Genomic DNA, 25,813 nt, shown 5'->3' on the forward strand with positions numbered 1-25,813 from the left:
CAGAGGAAAGGAGGGCTGAAATACACTTTTTCTCTCCTAAGTTGGCTCTAAAACACATAATTAAAAATCCGCAGTACCAATCCATGGTACCATTGTGAAGCCAAGATTTTTAAACCGAACTGGAAAACCTACACAGTTGCTACAGTGCTGGACAGCTAGCTAAGATTTATACAACCTTATTATGAAAGAATATGAAGTCAACTCCAAGTTTATTTCAAAACAATTGCCTGGGATGGCACTAAAAATAGTTACCACAGGAGCATTTGTACAGTTAGAACAGTATTCAGTTATTTCATAAGGTACAAAAATCTCTACATAGATTACAAGTAGCCTATAACTTATTTGACAGTTGTGCACACAAAATATGCATATGAACATTGTTAGTAATTTCAGAACTTCATTTTGAAAGTTTCTAAAAGTACTGAAAGATAATGCAAGACAATTTTAATAAAATAATCCAATATACTAGCATAATTATGTGGGTAGACGTAGCAGGACATAAATAACTGTAATGTAATATGCATGCATTACGAATGCCAGACTAAAAACCATCATTAGTAAAAAAAAAAAAATCTTTACCACAATAATCAGAGCATGTTCAACCTTTTCAAAGTTTCTGTTGTGAGCAGTTGGTGACCTTGGCAGAAATGGATTCTTTCCTCGTGAAGTGAATCAGAACACGCAGCTCTGAATCCTGCCATTAAATGTGTCATGAAATGAACACAAGTATGGTGCTACACAACAGATGGACCCACTGGCTTTTAATGGTGTTTGGGTCATCAAGTTGTGCTGTTAACAGAGAATGCTGAATACCCTGCATAACACAGTGCACCTGGTATAGAGAGCCAAGTTTTGCACTTATTATATGCATCCACCCCACAGGCAACCATAACCACAGAGCTCATTAAGGCTGGGCTGTTAGTTTTATCCACAAGGTATACTGCACAGGAAAACAAATACATTAACAAGCTCATTGGTTAAAAGGTCTGCAAAGCACAGAAGTAATCAGACTAGAAAACCAACCAACTACAGGTCTGTATTGGGTTGATTCATTACACAAAGTTTCACTGGAATCCACAAATCCTGAAGTTTAGGAAAGAAGAGTAAAGGAGGATCATTTGAAGAGCGATACCCACCAGAAAAAGACCCGAATGTGTGCTGTTAAGCTGGCATGGTTGGAATTATTATGGCCATGTGTGGAGCTGCTACAAACCAACAGCTTCCTGCATAGCCCATGATTCTATTTTCGGGCTGTGGCAGCAACAGCACAAGAATAAAGTTGCTAAATCAGTGAAGTCAAGCAATCGTTAAGTGATTTGTTCAACTACTGCTGGATTTTAGGTGAGCAAGTAAAAGGCCAGTTAGGAGTCTTTTACACATTCAGCAAAGAATGTAAATGCTTAAGATTTAAAATAAATGAGTGCTTCACAGAGGCACATGAACACCTCCAAAGATTATATTTTCAAGAAGAAAAAATATTTAGCAGAATGTATTCAACTACCATTAAATATACTCTTCATTATGACTGTGTTCTATTATTCTACATTCAAATAAACCCACTCAACACCCAGAAGAATAATATGCAAATACTTGTTTTAATTTGCACTTGGTAGTATTTACTGGATGGCCCCCACTGCCCAGCATTTAGTATTTCACAGGCATGCAACACATGTGGACAACTTTTATTGTAATTTAAAGCAATAGGTACTAAGCCAGGACACTTTAAAGATAAACTAAACCCTGTTTATAACCATTACATGAAATCTGATTGTTTCCTTTGATCAATCCCGACAGTATAACCCAAAAATAGAAAAGTCTACTACCCATAAGCATAAAGAATGGAACACTTCTAAGATTTATAGTAAAATGTGAACACTTGTTTATTGTAAAACTACACACTAAAGATATTTATACAGAAATGATGCATTAGCAGGCAGAAAAGTGGAAATATCAATGGCAGCCTTGCTTTCACAGCATTTTCAGTTAATTTTCTCAAAGTTGAAATTATACACGTGAGTTTTCTTCCACAACTGGCACTCAGATAGCCATGGTGCACTGCAAAAACTGAAAAACAAAAGCTGGATTAATATAAACTGTCATTATCTGGAAATAATTGTTCAATGGGCAACAGTATGGGCACAGTGCAGTTTGGTATATGTTCTTTAGCATGCATCTTATCACTGAAAGACTTAAGATAGCTCAGATTGAGCTATCCAGTGGCGTTCCACCTAAAATTTGCCTTGGAGGTTAGGGGAACCTTTTGAAACAGTGTGGAAGGCGATACCAGAGGTTTTAGGGGGAAATTAGTGAAACATACTGCCACTTTTCTAAGCAGTATCTACTGGATAAAAAGTCCTTCTGCAAATGAAAGGCGTTCTCTCATTCATGGAACTGCAACTGTGACCCCCAAGCCCACCCGGAAAGGGGAAACTATGGCAAAAGAAAGGCTCAAAAAGCACACATTCTTCTACATTTTTCATATTATAAATAAAGCAAATATACCAGCCATGATGTGTAGACAAGATACATCAGGACAAAATACAGGTATTTTATAATTCAACATAGTCCTGTCAATATAACACATTGAACTCCTTGTTATTTGACAAACAGTAATTGTGCAACAAGGCCATCAAAACTTGATAAGGAAATTAATCTGGCCCTAAACCTCTGTAAAAGCAAAGACTTCCACATTTGCTCAGACACATAAGCAGTGCGTTCCTTGGATACAGGCACTTCCGCAGGATGAAAGCTACACACAGTGGTAGAATATGGCCACTACAGCCTGCCTTACTATTGTTAGACAGAAGGTCGAAATGGAGAAATTCATAATGCTGTTAAAAGAAATCTGTAATACTCCAACAGATTTAAATTATCCCTTGACTGTCTTTCATGGAAGAAGCAATAATCCAGTAAACTACTTGAATAACTTTGTATGAATTAACAGCCTCAAACATTTATGTTTTCCTAATTTAGAGTCAAGTTGTGCATATTCCAAATTTGAGGAACAGTACATAATGCTTCCAAGACCAGCATTTGCCTGTCTACAACATGATTACACTAAAATAAAAACACATTGCCTCAATGTAAAATTAAGAAACCATGGGATGTGCCATACACATAATTACTGTTTAAAATTAATTAGCAACACACTATTTTTGCGAGTTGTTTTCTAATGTTATCCTCATAGAAAAATCTTTAACATAAAATCAACTACTATTGGCAATTCTACCATTAACTTCCATAGCTGAATATCCTAGGATACAATATACACAAACTTGCTAATCAAAATTTGAAACCTCACAGTTCAAGAGATCTAAGGAGACTGGAAGAAAACTGAAATTTGAAAATCAGGGCAATCTGCTTAGTGCACAGGTTCTTATGCTGGAGATTATGGGCTATGTCTAATACTGCTATTGCTGCATCTTCATAATTTGTCACAGAACCATAGAATAGAATAGTTGGAAGGGACCATGAAGGCCATCGAGACCAATGCCCTGCTGTTGCAGGACACCATCCCACTCAGATGGCTGTCCAATGCATCACTAGCATTAGATCCTGCTGGCAAAACAGAAGCCTGGCAATCCTGGAAAGGAGCCAAAATGATCTCCTCCAGAATGGGATGGGTCTGTGCAAACTCCTTCGGCTAGCTCTGCTCACCATTCTAGAGTCTTACAGATTGGCTCATTTTGGCTTGCTTTAGAAGCACCAGCTTCCTCTCATGTTAGCCAACTGGAACACAGGGAGAACTGGGCACTGCCTTTGAAAGAAGCTGCAACGCTTCTTGGGACATGTCACTTCAAGAAATATTCTTGAAAATAATGTGGACAAATGATGGAAGACAGAGATGACCAGAGAGAATCTGACACATACACCTCTTATTACAATAGTCTCTACTGAATAACTAGTTAGCAGTTATTACTTACATCATCATATACAAGATTCACAATACCCTGTTGCATGCTGTCTCTTCTCCTGAAGAAGTCTTCAAAAAGAAAATGTTGGTAAATTGGCAACATCCTAATATACAATCCTGAAGTTGTTTAGACATGCTTAAATAGTTTGCAACTGGACCTAATGCTCAACTAAGCACAGGCAGGATAGAAATCTACAAAATATATATCCTAATATATTTGTCCTTTGAATTATCAATATTCCTATGTAAATATATTCCTCAACTTGTCGCAGAAATGGGACCATTCACTTTATAAACAATCCTAACTCAGGAATTGATTAGCCAAAAGTTGAGCTCCAGATTTCACGTCACAATGCCGATAACTATATTGAAAGTATGTTTAAAGTCATTTTAACTGCCACATGCACGTTATACTTCAGACTCTATTACAAAATAACCTGAACTTCGAGCTGAGAAAAGTTTGAGCAACTTGCATGCATTTCCGGAATGGATCTAGAGAAAGATCAAGTGGAATACCCCACATACAACGGAGATTTCCTGGATCCTCCTCTCCTACCCCCAACTCCACTCCTGAGAGCAAAGACTCTCTGGAACAATATGTAACAAGGGGTTACAGCAGGATGCAGGAAACAGAATTAGGCAGGGCTTATTTTCACAAGTGGAACCACATCCTCATTCAACACATTGCCATATCCATGCCATTACATTTAGTCTCATTTCAAATTTTTCAGAATGTTTTGCTGCCGTTGTTTATAGAATTAAGAAAAAATACTATCAAAACATCTTACCTGTCAAAGCCCGAAGTTTCACACAGCAAGCCATGTAGTCATCAAAAAAAATTCTGCCATTCTTGCTGTAACGTTTTACAATTGCAATTAATGTCTGCGGGCTTAGCCTATAGCCTAGACAAGATAATAGGGGAGAAAAAAAACAGAATGAAAGCTTAACTTCACATCAGAAGGTTTAAGATTAATTTTTGGATTTTTTAGTTTTGAATATTTCCAACCCAAAGACAACTACAACTCAACACTCTTAACAGAATATAGCACATATTAAATTTCAGCACTGCATTTTGCTCCCTGGGCATATTGTTGTTGCTTTGGGCAATTACAGAATGCCAAAGTATATAGTGTTAAGGGTCTGTCCATTCTTGCACCATTCTAGATCTTCCCACATCTGCTTCTGTCATGCACCTATGAGCAACGCAATCCTTCATTTTTAGGTGCAATAAAGATTTTCAAAACAAGTTATTTCTGTTAAGATATTTTGAGTGCAGAAAGTATTTTATTCTGCATGAACGAACATGTTCAACAATTCCTTGAAAGTCATTTGCTCAACATGTATAGCAGTCCACTTAGCCCTGAACTAGCTGTATAGGATTGGTCTTCCAGCCTGAACTGCATGACTTATCCAGACTCTAAAAGTTATCCATGTCAAGTTAATTCTGCAATTTATCCTGAATGTGATCCATTCAACTGCCAGATTCAAGTTTGCAACCTACCATCTCAGCAAAAGTCTTGAAAGTTAGTATATCTTACCCATAGCTATAATGACTTGAGTCAATTCATGAAGTTCCACAGTTCCACTCCGGTCTTGATCAATCATCATGAAATTTTGTTTCCAAGCACTGACAGCTGCCCAGAGTTCCTTAAATTCACTGTATCCCATTTTCCCATTATTATCTCTCTTAAGTAATGCAGTTAAGAAACATAGTGTTGTGAAAAGTTCACCAAACTGTATATGCATCCACAGGTATTTCGTCTTCATTCTGAACATAAAACACTAACTTTTAATTTAATGGCTTGCTTATATTTTAAATAGCTGTTCTACAGTAACAGTAGTAAAACAAAAGGATTTCTTGTTCTATTAATATTCTAATCTACTGCAAAAGGATTATTTTGGCATTAAAGTCTCCCGCCATATTACTTTGTCACTCGGTACAACATACATGGGCCCTTCTACCACTCTCCATGTAACTTTATTAAGCTAGGAAGCCACACCTACTTTTCCTCATAGTCCAGCTGATTGGTGGAAAAATGGCTGCTGTTCTAGTACTAGCTTGTTTTTGACTGTTGAAGGGGAAACATTTTGCTACATATGCATAGTCTCTATTTACTGTTTTGTTGCTAGCTATCTTGACTTAGGATTTCTAGGTTTTTTGCCCAACCGTCTTTTGAGATTTGGGGAACACCTTTGCCAGACACCCAGGAAACCCACAGTGGACAATACTCTAAGTAGGCAATATTCAAGACTTTGACATAAAATGCATTCAAGGCATGAGTCTATTTCTGTTTTATAAACTCCAGATAACTAAGTACCGTTTTTCCTTGTGCATACTCCAAAATTTCACACTGCAGGTGATGGCAGTCACGTATAGGACTTCTTTGAAGGGAAGAGCTTTACAAAGAAAAATGTGACTAGATATAACACCCACTTATTATCCATAATCTAGGAACAAGTTAAACTCAGAGGAGCAGTTACTATTGGATATTCATTTAAAGCAAGTATATGGAGCAGCTCATGTTCCCCCAAGTCCTTGGATTTGCCATATTCAGACTCTAAGAAACCAATGTTTTATGGTTGTGACACATTTCCCAATACAGAAAGAGATTCTTTCTGGCACATTTTAGCATCTTATTCCCTGAGCTTTTAGAAAGCAGATGTAAGAGTTCCTGTGATGATGCTATTGTAACTGCTATGAAGTGCAAACTACTCACATCTTTTTGAAGTGTAGCTTCTATCAGCAGCTGGAGAAATATTAACATACTTTAATATACCACTTATAATTTCCAGTTCATTATTCAGAGCCCCTCCTGATCATTTTACTTGAGGCTCCAAAGTGTTATTTACCAAATAAGTTGTATTTTTTTAAATGTAGCAATAACTATCAGATCTCTCATTACTTCTTGACTATTCTTATGTTAATACAAGACTAAACCTTTTTGTTTGCAAACTTACAGAAATAATTTCTTTTTATATTATATACAGTATACAATTTAGTAGTGGGAGAACCATAAAAATTTCTGGCAATCTACTTAGTACAAAGTCAGTGAAAAGGTATCTTTTGAAAGTTAACTGTCTCACAGGATGATACTATAGGTTTACTGAAGCACTACCAATTCACAGTCTTACCACTGTATAAAATAGAATTTGGTAAATGCCAAAGCTCCCAGATGTTAAACTGCCTTGGTTGTATAAAAATACAGGCTCGCTAGTTTCATATGAAATTTAAATTTATACTTTCATTTAAACCTTTCTCAAGGATACATCCAACATCGATATCATAATTCTGCAGGTTTCCAAGCTGAATGCTGAAATTACAAGCAAATGATGCATTAATTCTCAATCAGCTGTATTTATCGACAAACTTCATTATGCTTCTATTCATGGAAGTCAGAATTACAGTTATTAATGCTATTGTTCAAACTTCTATGATTAGCAGCATAATGAAGTTTATAAAGAACAATTCAGGAATATACAACTAGCAAAACAGTGTTTGCTTATTGAGAATGGAGCAGCACAATAAATGCACACTGGACTTCATGGAAAATTTCCTTGTTTTACACAACTATATGAACTATATATATGTATCAGCATGAAAGTGGAAGCCATCATAAAATTTACATCAGAAAAATGTAATTGTTCAAAATCTTTAAGTAGCACATAAAGTACACTTAAGAGATTAAATATAAATTGAGATCAAACGGCCAGCTGAATTGGTTTAATAATGAGAATGATCCTTAACAGGACTGAAGGTCAGTGAGCATTCTTAAAAAAAAAAAAAAAAAGTTTGGTTTTGCAAGTTCATACAAGCTGGCATATGCACTATTTTTACTACTCCAAGGTATCTCAAATATGAAATAAGCTCTGCCAAAATTTGACAATGCCTGGGGGAGTGGGCTACACTGAGAGGAACATCTGCCCACTGAGCCTTTTTAACATGGGTGGGGAACAGTAATGATAACAGATGATACTTCCTATCCCCTCTGATCACTGACCACCTGGAGGGCTGCAAGTTCTTTCCCACTGCTCTAAAAGAGTTACATTTGGCTTGCTCAGTTATCACGCTATCCTATGGAAATGTAGACAATGCACTAAATTTGGGATGGAAATACAACATTCTTTACACTCTTTGGTTTTGTGTACTGCACATGTGCCAGGAACAGCATATCTAAGCTTCATTATTTGACACATAACTCTCCAAAATCCCAAGCAAAATTATTGGGGTTTTGGCTTTGTTTCAGATGAGAAATCTCAAATACTGTTTATATACCTGATTTAACATAATTAACAATAGGATAAAAGTAATAAATGAATCCTATTATCAGGCTACATATCAAAGACACAATTGTACTGGAGTATTAAGAAATATTATACCATTAAAATGCAAAATATACATTAAACATGTTCTGTAGCAACGAAGTCTTACGAGAATAGGTTCCATTGATTCCAGACTGTGTTAGACACCTCTGTAGTTCCTCAGCATCCACTTCACCATCCTGTAAAATGAATGCATATACATTTGTGGTTCAAGAACACCGGCCACTCTAATACAAATTCAAGTACACATGAATTTTGTATAATTAGCCAACTGTTCTACCTGAATCTAGAGAATTAAAGTACTTCATAAGAATACTTTGCCTAGTAATTTGCTACATGAATCAATTTCCATGATGCAAGTCAACCATAAAAGCTTTCTTTAAAATTAAGAAATGAAGCACAACTTTCTCATTTATAAGCCTACAGTGAGACTCTGGAACAGCACAGGTTTTTCCATACCAAGTTGCTTGAAGTCTTTTATTAAGCAATTCATATGCAGCCTGCAAAACTATGAGACAGATTTTAAAACCAAGACAAAAGGTTCTGCTTTCTCTTTTCTGATCCAGGCACACCCTATACATCCATTGTAATTTCTTAAATTAGTTCAAATCCAGTTGCAGACAAAAACTGACCAGAGGCTAAGAAGTAATCAGAAGATATTATATTCATGGATACATGGTACATGTATATGTAATACTCCCTGCAATAAAAATCAGAGAATGAAAGATTGTAAAACTGGCTCTTCAAGCAGTCCTGACTCTTAATACCCGAACAGGTAACTTTTTTAAAACAAGAATTTCTCACAAAGACGAAAAGATTCATTCACAATAGTATGAGGTGTAGTATTTCAACTACCATGGCACATCAGAGCTTTATTTTGCTAAGATCTCACACCTGGCACAAAGATTTTTGTCTCCCAGTACAGAAAAACCCATGATGCAAGCAACTTGAATGAAACTGTTGATCATACTAAGATAGAGCTGAAAGCTTTCCCTGTGAGCTTCTCCAATGAAAGTAAAAGTGTGTGAGTGAGTGGAGGGGGGAGAGTTAATTCAACATCCTACATGCCTTTATATCCCATACAATTTCTATTATCCTAAAGTTGCAAGTGCATTAGTGAGCTCCTTAGAAGATGTTTCCTAGAGACAGATACAAATGTATCAGTTATTCCAGCCTAAAACAGCCTGATTTTCCTAGTTAAGTATTTTTAAAAAGGGTATAATGCTGACATTGCCTATAAGAATTAATAGAGTAATACCAAATACCAGAGAAGAGTATCTAATGTAACAAAGCATCAGTGTGAAGATTTTAAGCCATTGACTCAACCACAAGAATTTTCACTGGGTAAGCTCGCAGGGATCAAGGAAAAGGTTATCTGAAATTGGTAACACATTTCCAAGTATCATTGACTGCCGATAATGCAATGACACTCAGAAATGCTTTAACTGTCCTGCTTATCCCCTCCCCTTCAGAAGCAATACCCATGTTACTACAAGTGTCTACCTGATCAGTTCTTTTGAGGGTTAAGGCCCACGCTTCCATCAACCCACTGGTCCTGCTATATGGCAGATGACAGATTGTGCTTATTTGACTGGTACTTCAGGAGTGAATGTTTATTCCTCCTATAAAAAACTAAATTAACTAAAATAGTACACTTGAGAATTAAAAAATATGGAAGTAAGCAAATAAGATCTAGAGAAATTCAAGGCATCTGTTAAAAACTTTCCCATGTAATTTACTCCTTATACATTTAGGTACTTGAAAAGCAGTGGTTTTCAAACCATGTTCTAGGGAATCCTGGGGTTTCTGGGAACCTTTTCAAGAGTTTTTCAGTAAGACCAGGCACGGTGAGAAAACTTTCCAACAGCTCTTCTGATCTTCCTCTACACTGCATAGCTGCAGGCTAGTACTGGGTGAGCAGTCACAACACAATACTAAGCATTTTACTCCAGGGTGAGTCACAATGCAATGTTGCTTATTCCCTTGTGTGTTTAGACTCCCTTGCAACCAGAGTTGATGCACAGCCAATCAAGCCTGATCCTGACCACATGCTTTGGATGATGCTCTAAAATCCTTTGCCATACACAGGGGTTCATAGCAGACACAACAATCTGAAAAGGGTTCTCTGAAGACACAACATTTGAAAAGCACTGCTCTGATGCACTGAATAATGCAAAGGGAGTGCTCAAAAATTGTCTTGTTTTGAATGGAAGGACTGACTACACTTAAACCAAAATGCCGAACATCCAAGAACGTGTACTTTCAGTTGCAAGCTACAATGAATTCCAGATGGGTGGCTCAATCCAGATAGTCCCAAGTTGCAACACTTAGCAAAGCTCCTATACATAGAAAGGTTCACCCATGGAAAAGGCAGCTAACTTCATGTGTGTCCTTACTGCATTCTAAAATGCTCTTCAAGTTAGAAAAACATCACTCATTCTCTTCCCTAAATTTATTTCTCTGGAGACATTTCTAGACTTGCCAACACGAACCACCATCAACCCTATTCTGGGTGCCACTCATCAAATCTTGCCTTAAGTACTTCAACTGCAAGTCAGAAATTGAGTTCTGTTGAGGCACCCAACAGACTGGAAAATTATTCCACTAACAAAAGAGAAGAAAACAATCTAGACTTCAGATCCATAGCTTACTCCAGGCCATTTATCATGTTTTTGGAGAAATGAATCCATGTGCTAACAGGCCACTGTGATACCTCATGATTTAAAGCAGCTGTTGCCAAACTGAGGCAACTCGTGCTGCTTTGGAAAAAAAAAATATCTGGGGTTCTTGTCCTCTTTCTCCATCTCTCCCAGAAAAGAAGGCAAGTAGCAAGTGAATGACATACATCACCATTACAACAATTTCACTTTCCTTCCTCCATTCTGTTTTTACTTAACACCAGCATCTTTATATAGCCTTATAATGTAATGGGACAAGTATTAACTATACCTGAGCATGGATAAACAAGAAGAGCCACCATTTCACCATTACCTATTCAATTTTACTATCCTACGGCTGCCCACTTAACATCTGGCTGTGTTCCCCAAACTGGGAGTATACCAAGTATTACTAGCTTCTTTATTCTATGCCAGAAGTATCTGTTTCCAAAATAATCTCTTCTCCAAAATAATCTCTTCTCCCATTGTTAATTTAAATCATTCTCTCCCAGTTTTTCACTATTTATATCCTTTTTCCTATAACTCAAAGCAGCTTACATCATTCTCCCTCCTGCTGCTTTCAATCTTACCCCCGTAACAATCCTGTGAGGTGGGTTGGGCTAAGAGTCTGTGACTGGCCCTAAGTCACCCAGGTGGCTCCATGGCTGAGCAGGGACTAGAACCCAGACTGAGTTCCAGTCCCACACTCTTAACCACTACACCACACTGGCTTTCGCTTTGGCTGGGAAAGAACTCAGAACTCATACTTATTTCAGTAACCATTACAATTCTGGCAACAATGTCATATTTTCACATCTATCAACTCCTCCAGTAATCAGAAAGCAAGTAGAGCTTACAACTGGCCTAAAGAGCCATTTCTGCTTTAGGCAAGTATAAACACAATAGAGAAGACACAGAAGATGTGACACAAACAGATAAGATTCCATTTTCTGTGCATCCCTTAAAATAAACTCAAAACCATTTTGATGACAAAAGACATTTTTCAACTTTATATTTAAGAATTTCTTGCTTCTTTTATATTCAGATTAAAGGATATTAAGACAGATGAGTGCTTGGCTCTAAAACTATTGTTGCCTGATGAGATTTAATTTAGTATGTATCTTCTACCAAGAAGTACATTTGAAATAACATGGGATGCACAGCAGCTATTTCAAGTGATCACTAACTTCCACCAGAGCCCAATTTCATAGACTACAGGTGCTATTTAGGACAGTCCTCACATAGCCCCTGCTCCAAACCACATGAAATTATTCTTAGAAGTGTTTTTCTGATCAGCTCCTAGTTCCACAAATAGAGCACTATATTCAATCAAATGAACCCCTATATGAGCTATACATACCAAAGAAATTCATGCCTCAACAAGAATAATTGCTGTATAAATGGCACTTTTGTTGGGTACTAAACATGCAACCATACTTGAAATACAGTGCCTTGTTTTCCAATGTAACCTTAAGTTTAAAAGTGGGTTTTCAGACCTTGCTGAAACCCCATCAATGCTAGATGGTGCTCCTACTGTGAAGACATCTTGCCATAAATCTTCATAAGATGTGCTCAATAGTAACACGTAAACTATTAGTATAAATCTTTAAATGTCAATCTTTGGATATCATGCTGTAAAGACCATAGCAATTAAAATGCCAAGGGGAAGGAGGAAATCTAAAGGAAAGTTACTCACCTGAAACTGGAGTTCTTCATGCATACTGCCTTTGTAGATCCACACTCTTGAGAGAATGCATATTGGCATCACAAGTCTCCAAACGCTCTAGAGACCAATGACCTGTGGGGCCGTGCATATGCCCTTTGGTGAATCTTTACCATAACCTTTTAACCAGCTTTTTTGCCCAGATTACACTAATTCTGGTGCTACTCTAATAGCTAGCTAAGTGCAATGTACATGACTCTCCCAACCCAAAAGCCTCAAAAATAAGACCAGAAAAATATTTTCTGTGCTGTTCACTTTAATATTTGTCCATTAATACCCAGAACTAGTCTATATGTTTCTCTTAACCTTGCAGGGAGAAAAGAACACTACTCCACTTAAACAGCCTCCCCATTTTAATATGTCACATAATCTCACAAATAAGATATATATAAGACAGTGATTTGCAGCCAAAGAACTCAAATGTCAGACTGACTGAGGATATACTCAAACTAAGAGGTTAACAACTTAGAGAGATTCTCCTTGTTCAAAATTTCTTATCAAGGAAGTTTTTCCTTCCTTGACTGCCTGTGTCTAAACTTCTGCTGCCAAAACAGCAGCTAAAAGCAAGAAGTTCCATTTGATATCTGTTTTCAGATTGAATAAGTAAATAAAGATAATAACTTTTTCAAGAAGCTGTATTAAACTTATAGATTTACTTGGGAGTCTGCAAATATTTTTAACAAGATGCTGGAAAATTAGATATATAAATCTATAAACACAGGGTCATTTAAACATGTACTAACCTATCATATGGGAAACTAATTACAGTCTTTGACCAACGTTTGGCCAGTTTTCAAACAGGCTGTTCTAATTTCCTTCTCCCCAGTTACTCATAAAAAGAAAACCTGAAGCATTTCAATCTGCTATTTATTTATCTAAAGCAAATCTATACAGTGATCTTCTATTGAATATGCAATTGGCTGGTAGCCACAGGTAATCATGTATTCCACAAGATAATGAAAGCTGACAAAAAGATGGCTCTCCTAATTTTTCCTGCATCAATCTGTGTGGTTTCCGCACTGACTGTGAAAGAGAAGCTTATCCCTCAGTTCTGCCCATATAGGCCAGCATATTGGGGAAAAAACTTTTTTTGAACTAGTTTTTAAAGCTATTGATATCCTTTGTTTCTTTGCTGGCAGTAGATGAAGGGGTGGACAACATGAAATCCAGTATCTTGAAAAGTAAAAAAATACATGCTATATTTTGTGAGATTATTTTCATAGCTGCTGTACAGATACTACTAATGTATTACCTACTGCTGAACAAGGTCCAGAGAACTTATCCTATTCCTAATACTATACTCAGCAAAAAAGCAGCACTCTTTCAAAACTTTAGAGTATGATCTTAGACTAACTTACCTGTCCAGCAATAGCAGAGAAGAATGTCCACAAAGGATCAGCAGCAGCGGCAGCAGCATAAGCACCAGAATAAACAGAATAACCAGGAGAAACACCATGGACCACACTGGGCACTCCTCCGGGGACTGGCTGGCCCATTGCCATTTGCATTGGCATCTGACCACGATAAGTTCCATACTTAAAAAACAGAACAAACATATTTCACTACATTTACCAGCTCAGTATCAATACCCATTACCAATGAGACATTTTCATAGCATTAAAATGCCTCATATGCCCAAGTGTACACATGTAATCCAGTTCTGTTTGCCAAAATCCAAAGAGCACGACCAAAAAGCAGTTAAAGCAGCAGATATTTTTGGCAACTAGCCTGGAAACCACCAACAGGCTTTACTGCTGTAACAACAAAAATACAGCACAGTACACTTTCTACTCTGCTATTCTGTTGATAACCTTAGTGAAGGAACAAACAGGGTCAAATGAATACTTGAAGATAGCTCCGATAACGTAGCATAACCAGAAATGTTTAGAAATTGTGCCAGCAGTGAAAAGGAAAGCTAGCCAACTTCAGCTGCCTTTGCCCTGATTACATGTACCAAAAAGTTTACATAACTGGGGAAGGAAAATGAGGCAGGGTTGGCTTATTTTCATATCCTTCACAAGGCAGCTGCATGCTCCTCATCACAATTATCTCTGTGGGATAAGTAGTCTGCCATATACCTTCACTGAGTCTGAACAAGCTGCACCCAATAAGGATAATTATGCTAAACACGTAAAGTGTCCCCAGCACACCAGGAGTAGAAAAACTAATCACAGTGATCTAGTTCACATGTAATTCCAAACCTGGTGCCCTCCAAATGCGTTCGAGTATATCCCCCAATCATCTTATATCCTATTGTACAAACTTACTCAGGGCTTCTGCTTTTAAGAATCTAATCTTTGAAAGCATTTACATTAGAATTACCCCCCTTCATTTTCGAACCTTTAACAACAGCTTAAGGGCCAGAAACGTCATGCCCCACACGCAGCAACTTAATATTGCCGTCCAAGGCAGGCAAGAGTGGCAGGCCAAGAGATTAAAAAAAGGGGAAGCAAATTTAAAACTGGCTTATTCAAGCTGGGCTGCCAGAAGCAAGCACAGCTTCCATTTCTTCTCCCGCGGGTAACAGCCCCTTCTCTGGCCTCCTAGCCAACTGCAAGGTAGAACGTGGGCAGGCAAGGAAATAGCGGAGACGGAGAGACGGGGCTTCCGAAGGCCTCAAAAAGAAGGCCCCGGGCTGAGTTAGTTCGGCTGAACTTGCTCCACTCCGGCTCGCCGGCGAGGGCGACCGGAAGGACCCCAAAAGCGAGGCTGAGTGCGTAGCCCAAAACCAGAGAAAGGGCCTAAAGGGCAGCACGAGAGCGCGGGGCAAGCGGGGCTTCTCCCCTCGCCTCCTCGCGTTACTCACCGCTCCGAACCCCGGATACGTCATGTCAACCGCTGAAAGGCTCCCCGGAGAGCAACGGGCCTCCTCTCTACGGTAACGGCCACAAAGACTTCCGAACTCGTCGCTCGAAAAGGCGGAAATTCCTTTACTTGCTCCGCCTCCCTATCGAAGCTTGCGATTGGCTAACGTGATCGCCGACCTCCTTTCGGGATAGGTTTCCGAGCTGAGAAGGTGGGACGAAAGGGGGAAGAGAAGTAAAAGGCGGGCCTAACGCGGAAGTGGAAGGGTGGAGTGCTTTTCGCTTACATATAGAGAGGTTTGACAAAATGCAGAGGCAAAAATTGTTAGACTAACCTATTCTGTATTCTTTCTAAAACTTCCGGGTTTATTGGAAGTTTTAGTTTTGTCAATGTTGCCCATGGGGTCGGGCACGGCTTTGCGACTAACAACACCAAAAAGAGGAGCTTTCTGATTTGGATCCAATTTGCACATAAGTGGGTTGTAGAAGAATGGGTTTGCTTGACATATTATGGTACATAATTGTGTTCTGCCTTCAGGATATCATATTCCCCAGGGATCCTTGTTAATCTTTTGCAGAAGAAAGTTCTGTGGTATCCTGCAGATTTTGGGGACTGGAGACCGTGTTATCAGAGGCATAAAACGACTTTTCTTGCGGCGTATACACACATGCATAAAAGTGGCAGGAGTACGCAAAAAGATGGTTTGCAAGAGAAAACCGAAGCATGTGCTTCATGGAAAGACAAAATACTGCCAATTGTTTTTGTTTTTTTTTAACTGAGATGCTTTATATGTGTCTTAGATTGTGTATCTTTTCATTCAGTCCAGGCCAAGGTCATGTTGATAAATCTAGAACATTTGCCTTCTCAAACTGAGATACATTCTATAAAAAAGTGATGAATACTTGAGCTAGCTTTTAAAAAGCAGCAACTAAAAAACACCTTTGTTAAGAAAGGAGAAAATAAGTGTTGAGGAATTGTGAAATGAAACAAGCTAAGAACACATTCCAGTAGGATAATATAAAAGTTTTGTGTAGCTCTTTAAAAATAGTTGGGGACCTGTTTGGCTGATATGGAGATGGTATTTAACACCAGTTAAGTTAAACCAAATTGACTATAAATACTCTAATACTTATTGGAGATGTGGAAAAGAGATTGGAACTTATTAACATATGTGGTGGGATTGTGATAATATACAAAAGATATGGTTATGGTGTGTAATGAAATTAGAGAAATTCTAGATATAAATTTAGAAATGTCACCAAGAATTTTGTTATTGCTGCTGATTGAAAAACAGGATATAAATGAAGTTAAGAAAGAATTGGTCCTAAATCTGATAATGGCAGCTAGGTTAGTAACGGTTAAATATTGGAAACAGAATTGGGTTATACAAAGGAATGAATGGTATAATGAAATATGGAATATGATTGTTAATGATAAATTGACAACAGAAATAAAATTAAAAAGGAGGTAATAAAAGTAAAATATAATGAAATGTGAGAAGATTTTGTAAAAGCAGTACTGATGGAAGGGAAAGGCTGTAAGCCTAATCAAGAATATATGAATTTTTGGAGGGGATATGGGTATAACTAAAGTAATTTAGTTAACAATTGTTAATTGTTATATAAAGTAAAATGGAGCTATAAACTGGCCTCCTGGGGAGTGGGTGCACAATGTTTTTTGTGTTGTGTTTTTTTTTAGTTATTTGTTGGGTTGTAGATGTTAATATTGATACATTTTGGTATGTATTGTATATTAACTGTTTGTATTTATGTTCTGTTAAATTTGAAAGGGGGGAAATAAACTATTGTGAAATTTGGTGTCAGCTTTGGCCACGCCTACTTATTAAGCAAGTCCCATTGAATTCTGGGAGCTTCTATTTCAACTAAACAGGCTTAAGAATATTAGGTTGCAAATGGGTTTTCATTAGGATCTCAAGACATGTTGAACCACAGTTCTCAACCTCAACCTACTGAACAGGCTGATTTTGCTAAATAGGAATTGTAGTCTAAACTTGCTAGAGGATATCTTGTTGCTTAAGCCTGCTTTAAACAAAGTTTATGGGCTCAACATGTCACAGCTGTGTGAAAGACAAGTTTGTATAAATGTGACTGCTAACAGAGATCATTGCTTGAAATTTCTTCACTTTGAACTAATGGTTTTGTTTCTTCACAAAGTCGGGTCCGACCCATCGCGACCCCATGGACCACATTCCTCCAGGCCTTCCTGTCCTCCACCATCTCCCAGAGTCCACCCAAGCTCACACCAACTGCTTCAGTGACTCCATCCAGCCACCTCATCCTCTGCCGTCCCCTTCTCCTTTTGCCATCAATCATTCCCAGCTTCGAATTAATGGTTAGAGGATCATTTCCTGGATGGGCAATCCACTTCCAGGGATAAGGCTGCAGGTCACTGCTCTTTCTAGGTTATAACAACCAGGCACTTCAGGGTTCAAGTTTAGTATGCTCTGTGAGAACTTAACTGAAGTTAGCTAAAAAGTAAGGAAGAACCTGGAGGCGGGCAAGTTGGAGTAGTTGATCTCTGGGCATCTGTTGTGTGGTTTGCAGTTCTGCTGCTTTCTTGTATCATATAATTATCTCATGCTCCCTCATCCAAGGGAAATGAGATCCTGTAGTACTGCTACAGCTAGACGTGTAGTGAACAAGAAACTATATTGCCTTCTACGAAAGTTAATGTGTGTCTTGTTCAGGCACCTACTCTAATGCTCACAGTATCTGCCTTGGTTAGATTGTTAGGATTATGTATGTGCAACAACCTGTTGTCTGTAAATATAAAACATTTTTACGCTCTTTGTTGCTTGATGGTGCAGCCAGATGTTGTTACGAATGTGCTGCCTGCAATTGTGAGAATATTCACCCAACCAGCTTGGGCTTATGCAGTACTAAATCTACTCTGCACATCACCACAAAGTATTTAGTTCTCACTAACACTGCCATTCAAAACTACTTCATAGCAAACAAGTTGCATTGAACATTATAGGTCTTGCTTAGAAATGAGCATCTGCAGGAGGGACCAGCTTTTGTACATCTGATTCTGAACAGGAGGCGAAAGGACAAAGGGAGACAGATGCCTTTGGAGGTTACCTAATGAATATTCTTGGGCAGAGCATGAGGAAGGAGACATTTTAGATGAGGTGTGGGGTGGGAGGCAGTGCAAAAGGAATTCCTGGACCCAGCCAGGAAACAATAGTATAAATGAGTGGATTAATTACTAAGTGTCTGGTCTTCCCCCTTCTAGCCTGCACACCGAGGGTGGAGTCAGGAACTTTTCTGAAAGGGAGGGAAGGAGGGGAGGGTTCAGTTTGGATTCAACTCTTCAGATGGGCAGATGTTTCCGCTACATTCTGTTTCTCCAGCCTAAGAGGATCAGAGAACTTAAGCGCTGAATGTAGTTTCCAGCCATGTAACTCGTTCATCCTACTGCCTCATCTTGGGAGTTTATAGCCATTTTTCTGTCTAAGCATGACTGGGATTGTGTTCCATGGTGCCACAAGAGACTTTGCGAGCTATAAACTAGGGAATTTTTTAAAAGTGAATTGAGCAAAACTGGAATGCTCAATTCCAGATGAGCAAAAACCATCAAGTCGGGTCCGCCTGGCGCCGTCGTTGTTTTTCGGCGCCAGGCGAAGACCTTTTTATTTAAGCAGCATTTTAAATGTTAATATCATTGAATTTTATTTGGCCAGGGCGGCTTATTTTATTCCAATGTATATATTTTAATTGTTATTGTTTTAATTTATTGTGTATTTTATTATGGTGTGAGCCGCCCCGAGGCTACGGCAAGGGGCGGCATAGAAATGTTTTAATAAATAAATAAATAAACAAATAAATAAAAATGTAATTGATTTCCTCCGCGCAATGTGGACATGGAAAACGGGAATCTGGAAAGCACCTCAAGCAACTTGAAAAGGAATTGGTTCAGTTCCGCTTTCCTCCTGAGAAGGCGAACGCCAGAGCAGAAATAGAAACTGAAACTGCTGTTTTGTCAGAAACGCGACGCCCCAGCCGCCAGCCTAACTTAGTTAAAACCAAGAGAGCAAGCCGGGAAGTTGCGTGACTCCGGCGTCCTCCGTAAGGAGATCGGTAACCGAGAAGGAAGGCACGGAGCTAGGGGCTTGTGTTCCTGGAAAGCTAGCACAGCGACTGCTTCCCCCGAGTGGAGAGAAGGCGCTGGGCCGAGAGAGGCGAAGCTTGGAAAGATCCCTGCAATCGCGCCGCCTGGACTGCTTGAAGGGGAAGGCAGGAAGGGGTCCCTGTTGGCAACAGAATGGAAGAGGCGGCGGCGGCGGCGGCGAGTCCATCCCACGACGAGTCCATCCTCTACCTGATTTCTTGCTTCAGGTCCAGGATCAAGAATAGCATTCAGGTGAATCGAGTTATGGACTTCATGCCGTCCTTGAGCCACGAGCACAAGGATCGCCTCCGAGCGGCCCAGCGGAACCAAGGGGACGTCGAGGCCGCGGAGCTGCTGCTGCAGCTCTTGGAGAACGGAGCTGCGCGCTCGCCGGGCATGTGCCAGGAGTTCTGCCAGGCGCTGGCGCAGGGCGGCTTTCTGGCCGCCGACTACGTGGACCCCAGCCTGCGCGGGCTGCCCTCGCCTGCCGCCGAAGCGGTCAACGACCTGGGCAGGTACCTGGTGGACGTGTTCTTCGGCCATTTGGTGCAGGCGCTGCGGGCCCTGCAGGTGGCGATGAAGTGTCTGCAGATGAATCTCCTCGACGACCAGGACCTGCAGCAGGTAGGAGCTGTCTTTGCTCAGATCCAAAATTCATGGCCTGCGCCAGGACAAGCCTATGGCGTTTGGAGGGACGGCGGGGCGTGGCGCTCCAGAGCTATGGTGGCCTTCGTCATTCGCCATTGGCTGTGCCAGCTCGGGCGACCAGCCAGGGCATCTGGAAGGCCACGGGTTGCCCCGGCCTGCATCGGTGCACCTAGAGACCAGAGGTGCACAAATGGGATGGGGGGCCCACCAGGCCTGCCGCAGGCTGGGTGAGATAAGCGGTTGCTGCCACCCTTGCTGCTGCCATAGGCATGGGCGCCGACAGCATTCCGCCCCAACCCGTTGGGGTTTTCGCTTTGCCGAAATGGTGCAAAGCCGTGCGGGTGGTGCCAGTGGCTATTCCCAAGCACCTTCCCGGGCAACAAGGGACACAAGAACAGAGGCTTGGCTGGCCCTGGGAGCGGGTGGCTCCTTTCTGCCTACTGAGCCCTGGTGGTGTTGTGTGGGCTGCCTGGCCCTGCTGAGTGAGCAGCCAGCCACGAGAAGCCGCGCGGTCGGCCACATCCCCACTCATCTCCACTCATCTCTGGTCTGGGAGCGGGGATAACAGCAGCAGGGCAATGAGGCCAAACATGATGGGCCAGATTACAGGGATATATGTCCCCAGTATTGGGGATGTTGCAGTTTGCTTGTACAGTACCAAACTAAGGCTGTGATCCTATACTTTACTACTTAGGAAGTAGCCCCCTATTTCCTGTGTTCAGTTACCTGGGAGTAAGCACTATTAAACTGAGTGAGTTTTCCAAGCCAAATGCTGTGAAAGTGTAATAAAATAAGTTCTAGCTAAACAGCACAATTTTGGCACTGTGGATTCATAATCAGACATATAACAGGCTTGTTAGATAGTTAGCCCAGGGTAATCTTGAAAGCTAAGCAGGGTCTGGTCTGGCTGAAATTTGGATGGGTGACTTAAATGTTGTGCACTGCCCAGAGAGTTTCAGTTATGGACAGTACAAAATTTTATATAACAACAACAGTTAGTAGCAAAGCTCCTAGGATCACTGCAGAAGAGTCAGTCACTGATACATTGCCTCCTTTTTTCTGTTGCTATTATTGTACTTTTGACTTACCCACTGGGGGACCATAGGATCTCAGTTACAGTGCCACATGATCCAGCACAGCGATGGCCAGCTTACTCTGCCTGACTAAAATGTTAGCTATATTTTCATTAGAATAAGCTCCATTGAACAAACCTGTATGACATCTGATAACAATGTATAATTTTAAAGTAGGGGTGGGGAACCTGTGGCCCTCCATTGAAAGGCAGCATGAAAAGATCAGGCCTACAGAACATAAATAAAACTACACATTCTAATTTACGTTCTGAACTTCCTCCATCACCATACAAGTCTATTTAAATATGCCACTCAACCCCATCTGTAGCTTGCAGTGGTAGAGTCCAAGAAACAGCTTTATTTTACCTAATGTGTAAATAATCCGTATTAAAAGGTGTGGGGAAAACATATGCATTCTAAATCAATTGCCCAGATTTCCACATCTCAGTTACTTTGAACAATATAGGTGACAAGCTACTTCCCGAGATGAAACCTTTCACTACAAGCATGGAATAAAATGTTAGTAGTCTAGGTTTTAATCTTGATTTTTTTCAGAATATTTTGTGATCACTATCTTGTTTAATGAGTACATGAGCCAACATACAAAGTACTTATACTGTAAAAAGTTGAACATTTTGTACAATAAAACAGGGATTAATACTAAAACCAGAGAGGAGCATTAACTATCAAAAGCTCAACAAATCATGTAAAGTAGCTGTGGACAGGAGGTAGAATAACAGATATTTTAGACTTTCAACTCCCAGAAGCATCTGCCAGCATGGCCAGTGGTCTCACATTTTGGGAATTGAAGTCTCAAGCACTGTAGAGCTCTAGGTTATACCTGCCCCTGAAATAAAGGAACATAAAGTACAGACGAGTTTAATTTCACTGGGAAAAGAGTTCTACAAGCCAAGTGTTGCTCTACAAAAGAACCTGTTTTGCGTATCTATCAACCTTACCTCTGTAGGAGGTAAGACAGGGTAGGAAAAGAAAGCAATAAGTCATGAATTGTATTGAATGTGACTTGTATTGACACAATGAATATGTCTGCATTGTGAGTTGTTTTACAGAAATGTCACACTCCATCTCCCCTAATGCGTCACACCCATTTTCTTCTTTTAACCAGATTAAAGCTGTGGAAGATACTCGAGAGAATGGAGAGGCAGTGAGGGAACTGTTGTACAGAGTAATGCAAAAGAAGCACTGGTTTTCACCATTTCTGCAAGCACTGGAGGAAGCAGGACACCCACACGTTGCAGCCGAACTAAGAGGGCACAAAAATGGTAACACTACGATTTCAGGGTTTTCAGAACAATCATGTCCAATCATTCCTCACAGAACTTTGCCCATCAATAGGCCAAGCCTATTGCATGCCTGCTCAGAAGTAAGTCCCACTGAGTGCATGAGTGTACAGGAACATGGGAAGTTTGCCTGGCATTAATCAGAAATCTGGTCCATCTGTCCCACTGTGGTGGGTGCCGACTGGCAGCAGTTCTCCTGGAATCCAGGCAAGAGACCCCCACCCTCTGCCCTCACATTATATGGAGAAGCCAGGCATCAAGGCGGGGAATCTTCTGCAAACAAACCCTGTGCTCTGTCACTTAGCTATGGCCCCCACTGTGTTGCATCTCACAGAGTATTAGGTTGCTGCTTCAGAATAGCAGTTTATGGTTACACAGTCTTTGGGCAAACAAGCATGTGAGGAAAGTGTATGTGCAAATGTTGACAGGAAAGAAGAGGAAGGCTGCACTCTTAAACAGACTGACATGGGAGTAAGCCCTACTGAATTCAGCAGGACTTATTTCTGACTAAACCTACATAGGATTGTACTGTAAGGTTGTCATGCCAAAGAAATACCTGTTGTGAGCTGATCCCTTCCCTCTTTATTTCTGGTTTCAAGCTCAAGACAATGCTTTGAAATGCAGTTCTTTTCTTGAAACGCAACAGATTGCAGAGCAGTATGAACTCGAAATAGCCTTCTACCAAAGTTGAGGAAGATCCTTCTGCCCATGTGAAGAGTTGAATCCAAACTAGAAACTCCCACTGTTCCCATCCGCAGGGTGGTGCTTGCTGCTGGAGAACCAGGCAGAGCAAGCAGCAAAGCCCTTCCAGCTGTGCAGCTTGTTTCTCCTGATGCCTCCTTATTGGGTCCATCAGTGGGTCTTGCATATGCTTCTCTCCGCTCCTGAAAACTCTTCCATCCCTTCCTCCCCCCTTTTTTTGAGTAAGTTTTATTCTTAATAAACCTAGAAAAAGAGAGAGAGAGAGAGAGAGAAACTAAAAAGACCATCAATCATCAGAAACATCAGACCTACTGGGTCAGGCCCCCCCCACATTTTTTCTTTTTATGTTAAACTATAAACATATTTAAATCTATGCATAGTCCCGTTTCTCTAGCCAATGATAAAAAGAGTCCCAAGTTTGATAGAAGTCTGTATCTTCTTTCTCCTTCAGAGACAAAGTCAATCTGTCCATTTCTGCACAGTCCAAGATCTTTTTTAGAATCAGTTCATTGGTAGGTGGCTCTTCTCTCTTCCAGTGCTGGGCAAATGCAATCCTCACCACAGTAGTTACATGTAGAGTCAAATACATTCCTTGTTTACCAACGCCATCAGGTACAATGGCTAATAAGAAAACTTCAGATTTGAATGTTAGAGGTTTTTGTAACATTTCCTCAAGCCATTTGTGTATTTTAATCCAATACTTTTTTGCCTTATCACAAGTCCACCACATAGGATAAAAAGCACCGAATTTGTGTTTACATTTCCAACATCCATTTGACATATTTGGAAACATCTTAGCTAACCTATTTGGTGACAAATACCATCTATAAAACATTTTATACAGGTTTTCTTTGTATGAGGTTGCTAATGTTACTTTAATATTTCTTTCCCACAGCTTTTGCCATTTCTCTAATTCAATATTATATCCAAAATGTTGTGCCCACGTTATCATAGTTTCTAAAACTCTTCCATCCCTTCTAAAGCAGGCTGACTCTCCTAGGCTGCCTGAGAAACTTCATTAGGCGCCCTTGAAAATTCAGCGCGCTCAGGCCCATTTTGCTCTTGCACCTTCTCCTCCGCAGAATCCATCCTGTGATGAGCAGGAGCCGGGGCCACTCTGTGTACTCCCTGGGAATAAGCGCCATTGAAAACAGTGAGGCTTAAACTGAGATACATGTAGACTGTAGTTCTGTACCCCTGTCTTTGAGCGCAATACTACTTACTTCTGAATAGACATTACTATTTTTGTCCTTTAAAATAAGCAGCTATTTTGGATTACAGGTTTTTCCCCCTAGCACTTTGCATTGTTCTTAAGAATATCTGCACCCTGTGCCATTTCCTTTTGGCTTTATTTCTGGCAGAAAAACTACCACCCTATATTGGTATCAAGGCATTAACTGCCTTCTGTCTGCCCAACACTAATCTTCTGCCACTGTGTTAGAGCACAGCTTTCCTTAAGCAGCCCAGCTTATCAAAACTTCCCAGTGCTAGAGGTTGCTCCCTCGACGGCAAATGCAGGAGAGGACAGAGACCGTGAATGAAGCATTGGAAGCAAGGGAGATAAGCTCAGCAAAGCCAGATGCTGAGCTTGAAAGTGGACTAAGAGTAAAATGCATGAATAGAAGAAACCAATGAGGAAGGCAACAAATTAGGCCAGTGAACACTACAACCAGATACAAGGCAAAAGCCTGATGCATATTGCTCCATGTTTGTGCATGGAAGGTTGGAATAACTTGGAATTTTATAAAACTGAGAAAGAAGCCACACTGTTAAACTTTAATGGTCAATTGACTTAGGTGGAAATCCTATATTCACTTACCTGATAGTAAGGTCCATTGAACTCAATATGACTCATTTCTGAGTAAACAGGTACATGCACTGTTAAGAGTTTTAACCATAGATTGTATACATTTCATCTTTGGAAGTTTATAAAAAAACATGTACCTAGGATTTCTCCTTACCTGGGCAGACAACTACTTCAAATTGTGGGGCAGGCCTGGGGAGATTCTTATCAGAAGAATAGCCTAGGATAAAGGTTACATTGAGCTTTGTACTAGACATGGAGCTATCTGTCTGAGATGTTTCCTTTTTGAGATGTTGGACTGAGCCCCAATTATTCTTCATTGCTGGTTATTCTGCCTAAATCTGATGGGAACTGCAGCCAAACAACATCTGGAGAGTTACTTATTCTCTGCTCCAATCTCAGGGGGTTGTCTTAGCTTATGATGTATCTGTATAATTGTGTTGCTCCATGTTCTATTTTGTGCACTTGCATATAGAAGTTCCATTGTAATCAAAAGAATGCTTCTCTTCTGGATTGTAACTTTTATTTTGTTTTAACAGAACCTTGTGAAAGGGAGACCTCTTCAGATAATCTTACTACAAGTGATGAGGCTCTTGCTTCTGCAACTCAGGAAGATCTGAAGCAGGATGCTAAGCTGCAGCCCAATGTGGCTGATGAGGAGAATGCCTCAGGGGAATCATTTGGAGAGGCCTCAGCAAGTTCAGGTGACCTGTCAACCTATATGTTTTATAAATCT

At 40.1% G+C, this 25,813-nt stretch overlaps 2 protein-coding genes across 3 annotated transcripts in view; one reads left to right on the plus strand and one right to left on the minus strand.

Annotated features, from left to right (window-relative positions):
• Positions 1-1,855: 1,855 nt before the first annotated feature.
• GCA (grancalcin) lies at positions 1,856-15,559 on the minus strand. Of its 2 annotated transcripts, none has more exons than XM_044418152.1 (8): positions 15,420-15,559; positions 13,972-14,148; positions 8,343-8,412; positions 7,181-7,224; positions 5,452-5,599; positions 4,702-4,815; positions 3,924-3,982; positions 1,856-2,064 (listed from the first exon to the last, which is right to left on the minus strand). In XM_044418152.1, the coding sequence occupies exons 1-8, from the start codon at positions 15,441-15,443 to the stop codon at positions 2,038-2,040; spliced, it is 663 nt and encodes a 220-aa protein (XP_044274087.1). In that variant the 5' UTR covers positions 15,444-15,559; the 3' UTR covers positions 1,856-2,037. The 2 variants fall into 2 exon arrangements, with proteins under 2 accessions (XP_044274087.1, XP_044274088.1); XM_044418153.1 differs by lacking the exon at positions 15,420-15,559 and adding an exon at positions 12,587-12,688 and having other exon boundaries at positions 13,972-14,098.
• A 3,900-nt stretch (positions 15,560-19,459) lies between these two features.
• The window catches only part of IFIH1 (interferon induced with helicase C domain 1), a 32,571-nt gene continuing 26,217 nt past the window's right edge, over positions 19,460-25,813 (plus strand). Inside the window, exons 1-3 of the mRNA XM_044418063.1 lie at positions 19,460-20,173; positions 22,397-22,553; positions 25,617-25,781. Coding sequence (XP_044273998.1) covers positions 19,703-20,173; positions 22,397-22,553; positions 25,617-25,781 — 793 coding nt within the window. The 5' untranslated portion in view covers positions 19,460-19,702. The remainder of the gene's footprint in view (positions 20,174-22,396; positions 22,554-25,616; positions 25,782-25,813) is intronic.

The sequence above is a fragment of the Varanus komodoensis genome, unplaced genomic scaffold, assembly GCF_004798865.1.
Source record: "Varanus komodoensis strain SLA01 unplaced genomic scaffold, ASM479886v1 scaffold9, whole genome shotgun sequence".
NCBI classification, from domain to species: Eukaryota; Metazoa; Chordata; class Lepidosauria; order Squamata; family Varanidae; genus Varanus; species Varanus komodoensis.

Excerpts from the sequence above, each read along its gene's own strand:
- GCA (XM_044418152.1), bottom strand. The coding sequence starts at position 15,443 with ATGACGTATCCGGGGTTCGGAGCG. Across the intron at positions 14,149-15,419 it reads CGTATCCGGGGTTCGGAGCG|TATGGAACTTATCGTGGTCA; the intron begins GTGAGTAACGCG and ends CTGTTTTTTAAG. Across the intron at positions 3,983-4,701 it reads GAAACTTCGGGCTTTGACAG|ACTTCTTCAGGAGAAGAGAC; the intron begins GTAAGATGTTTT and ends TTCTTTTTGAAG.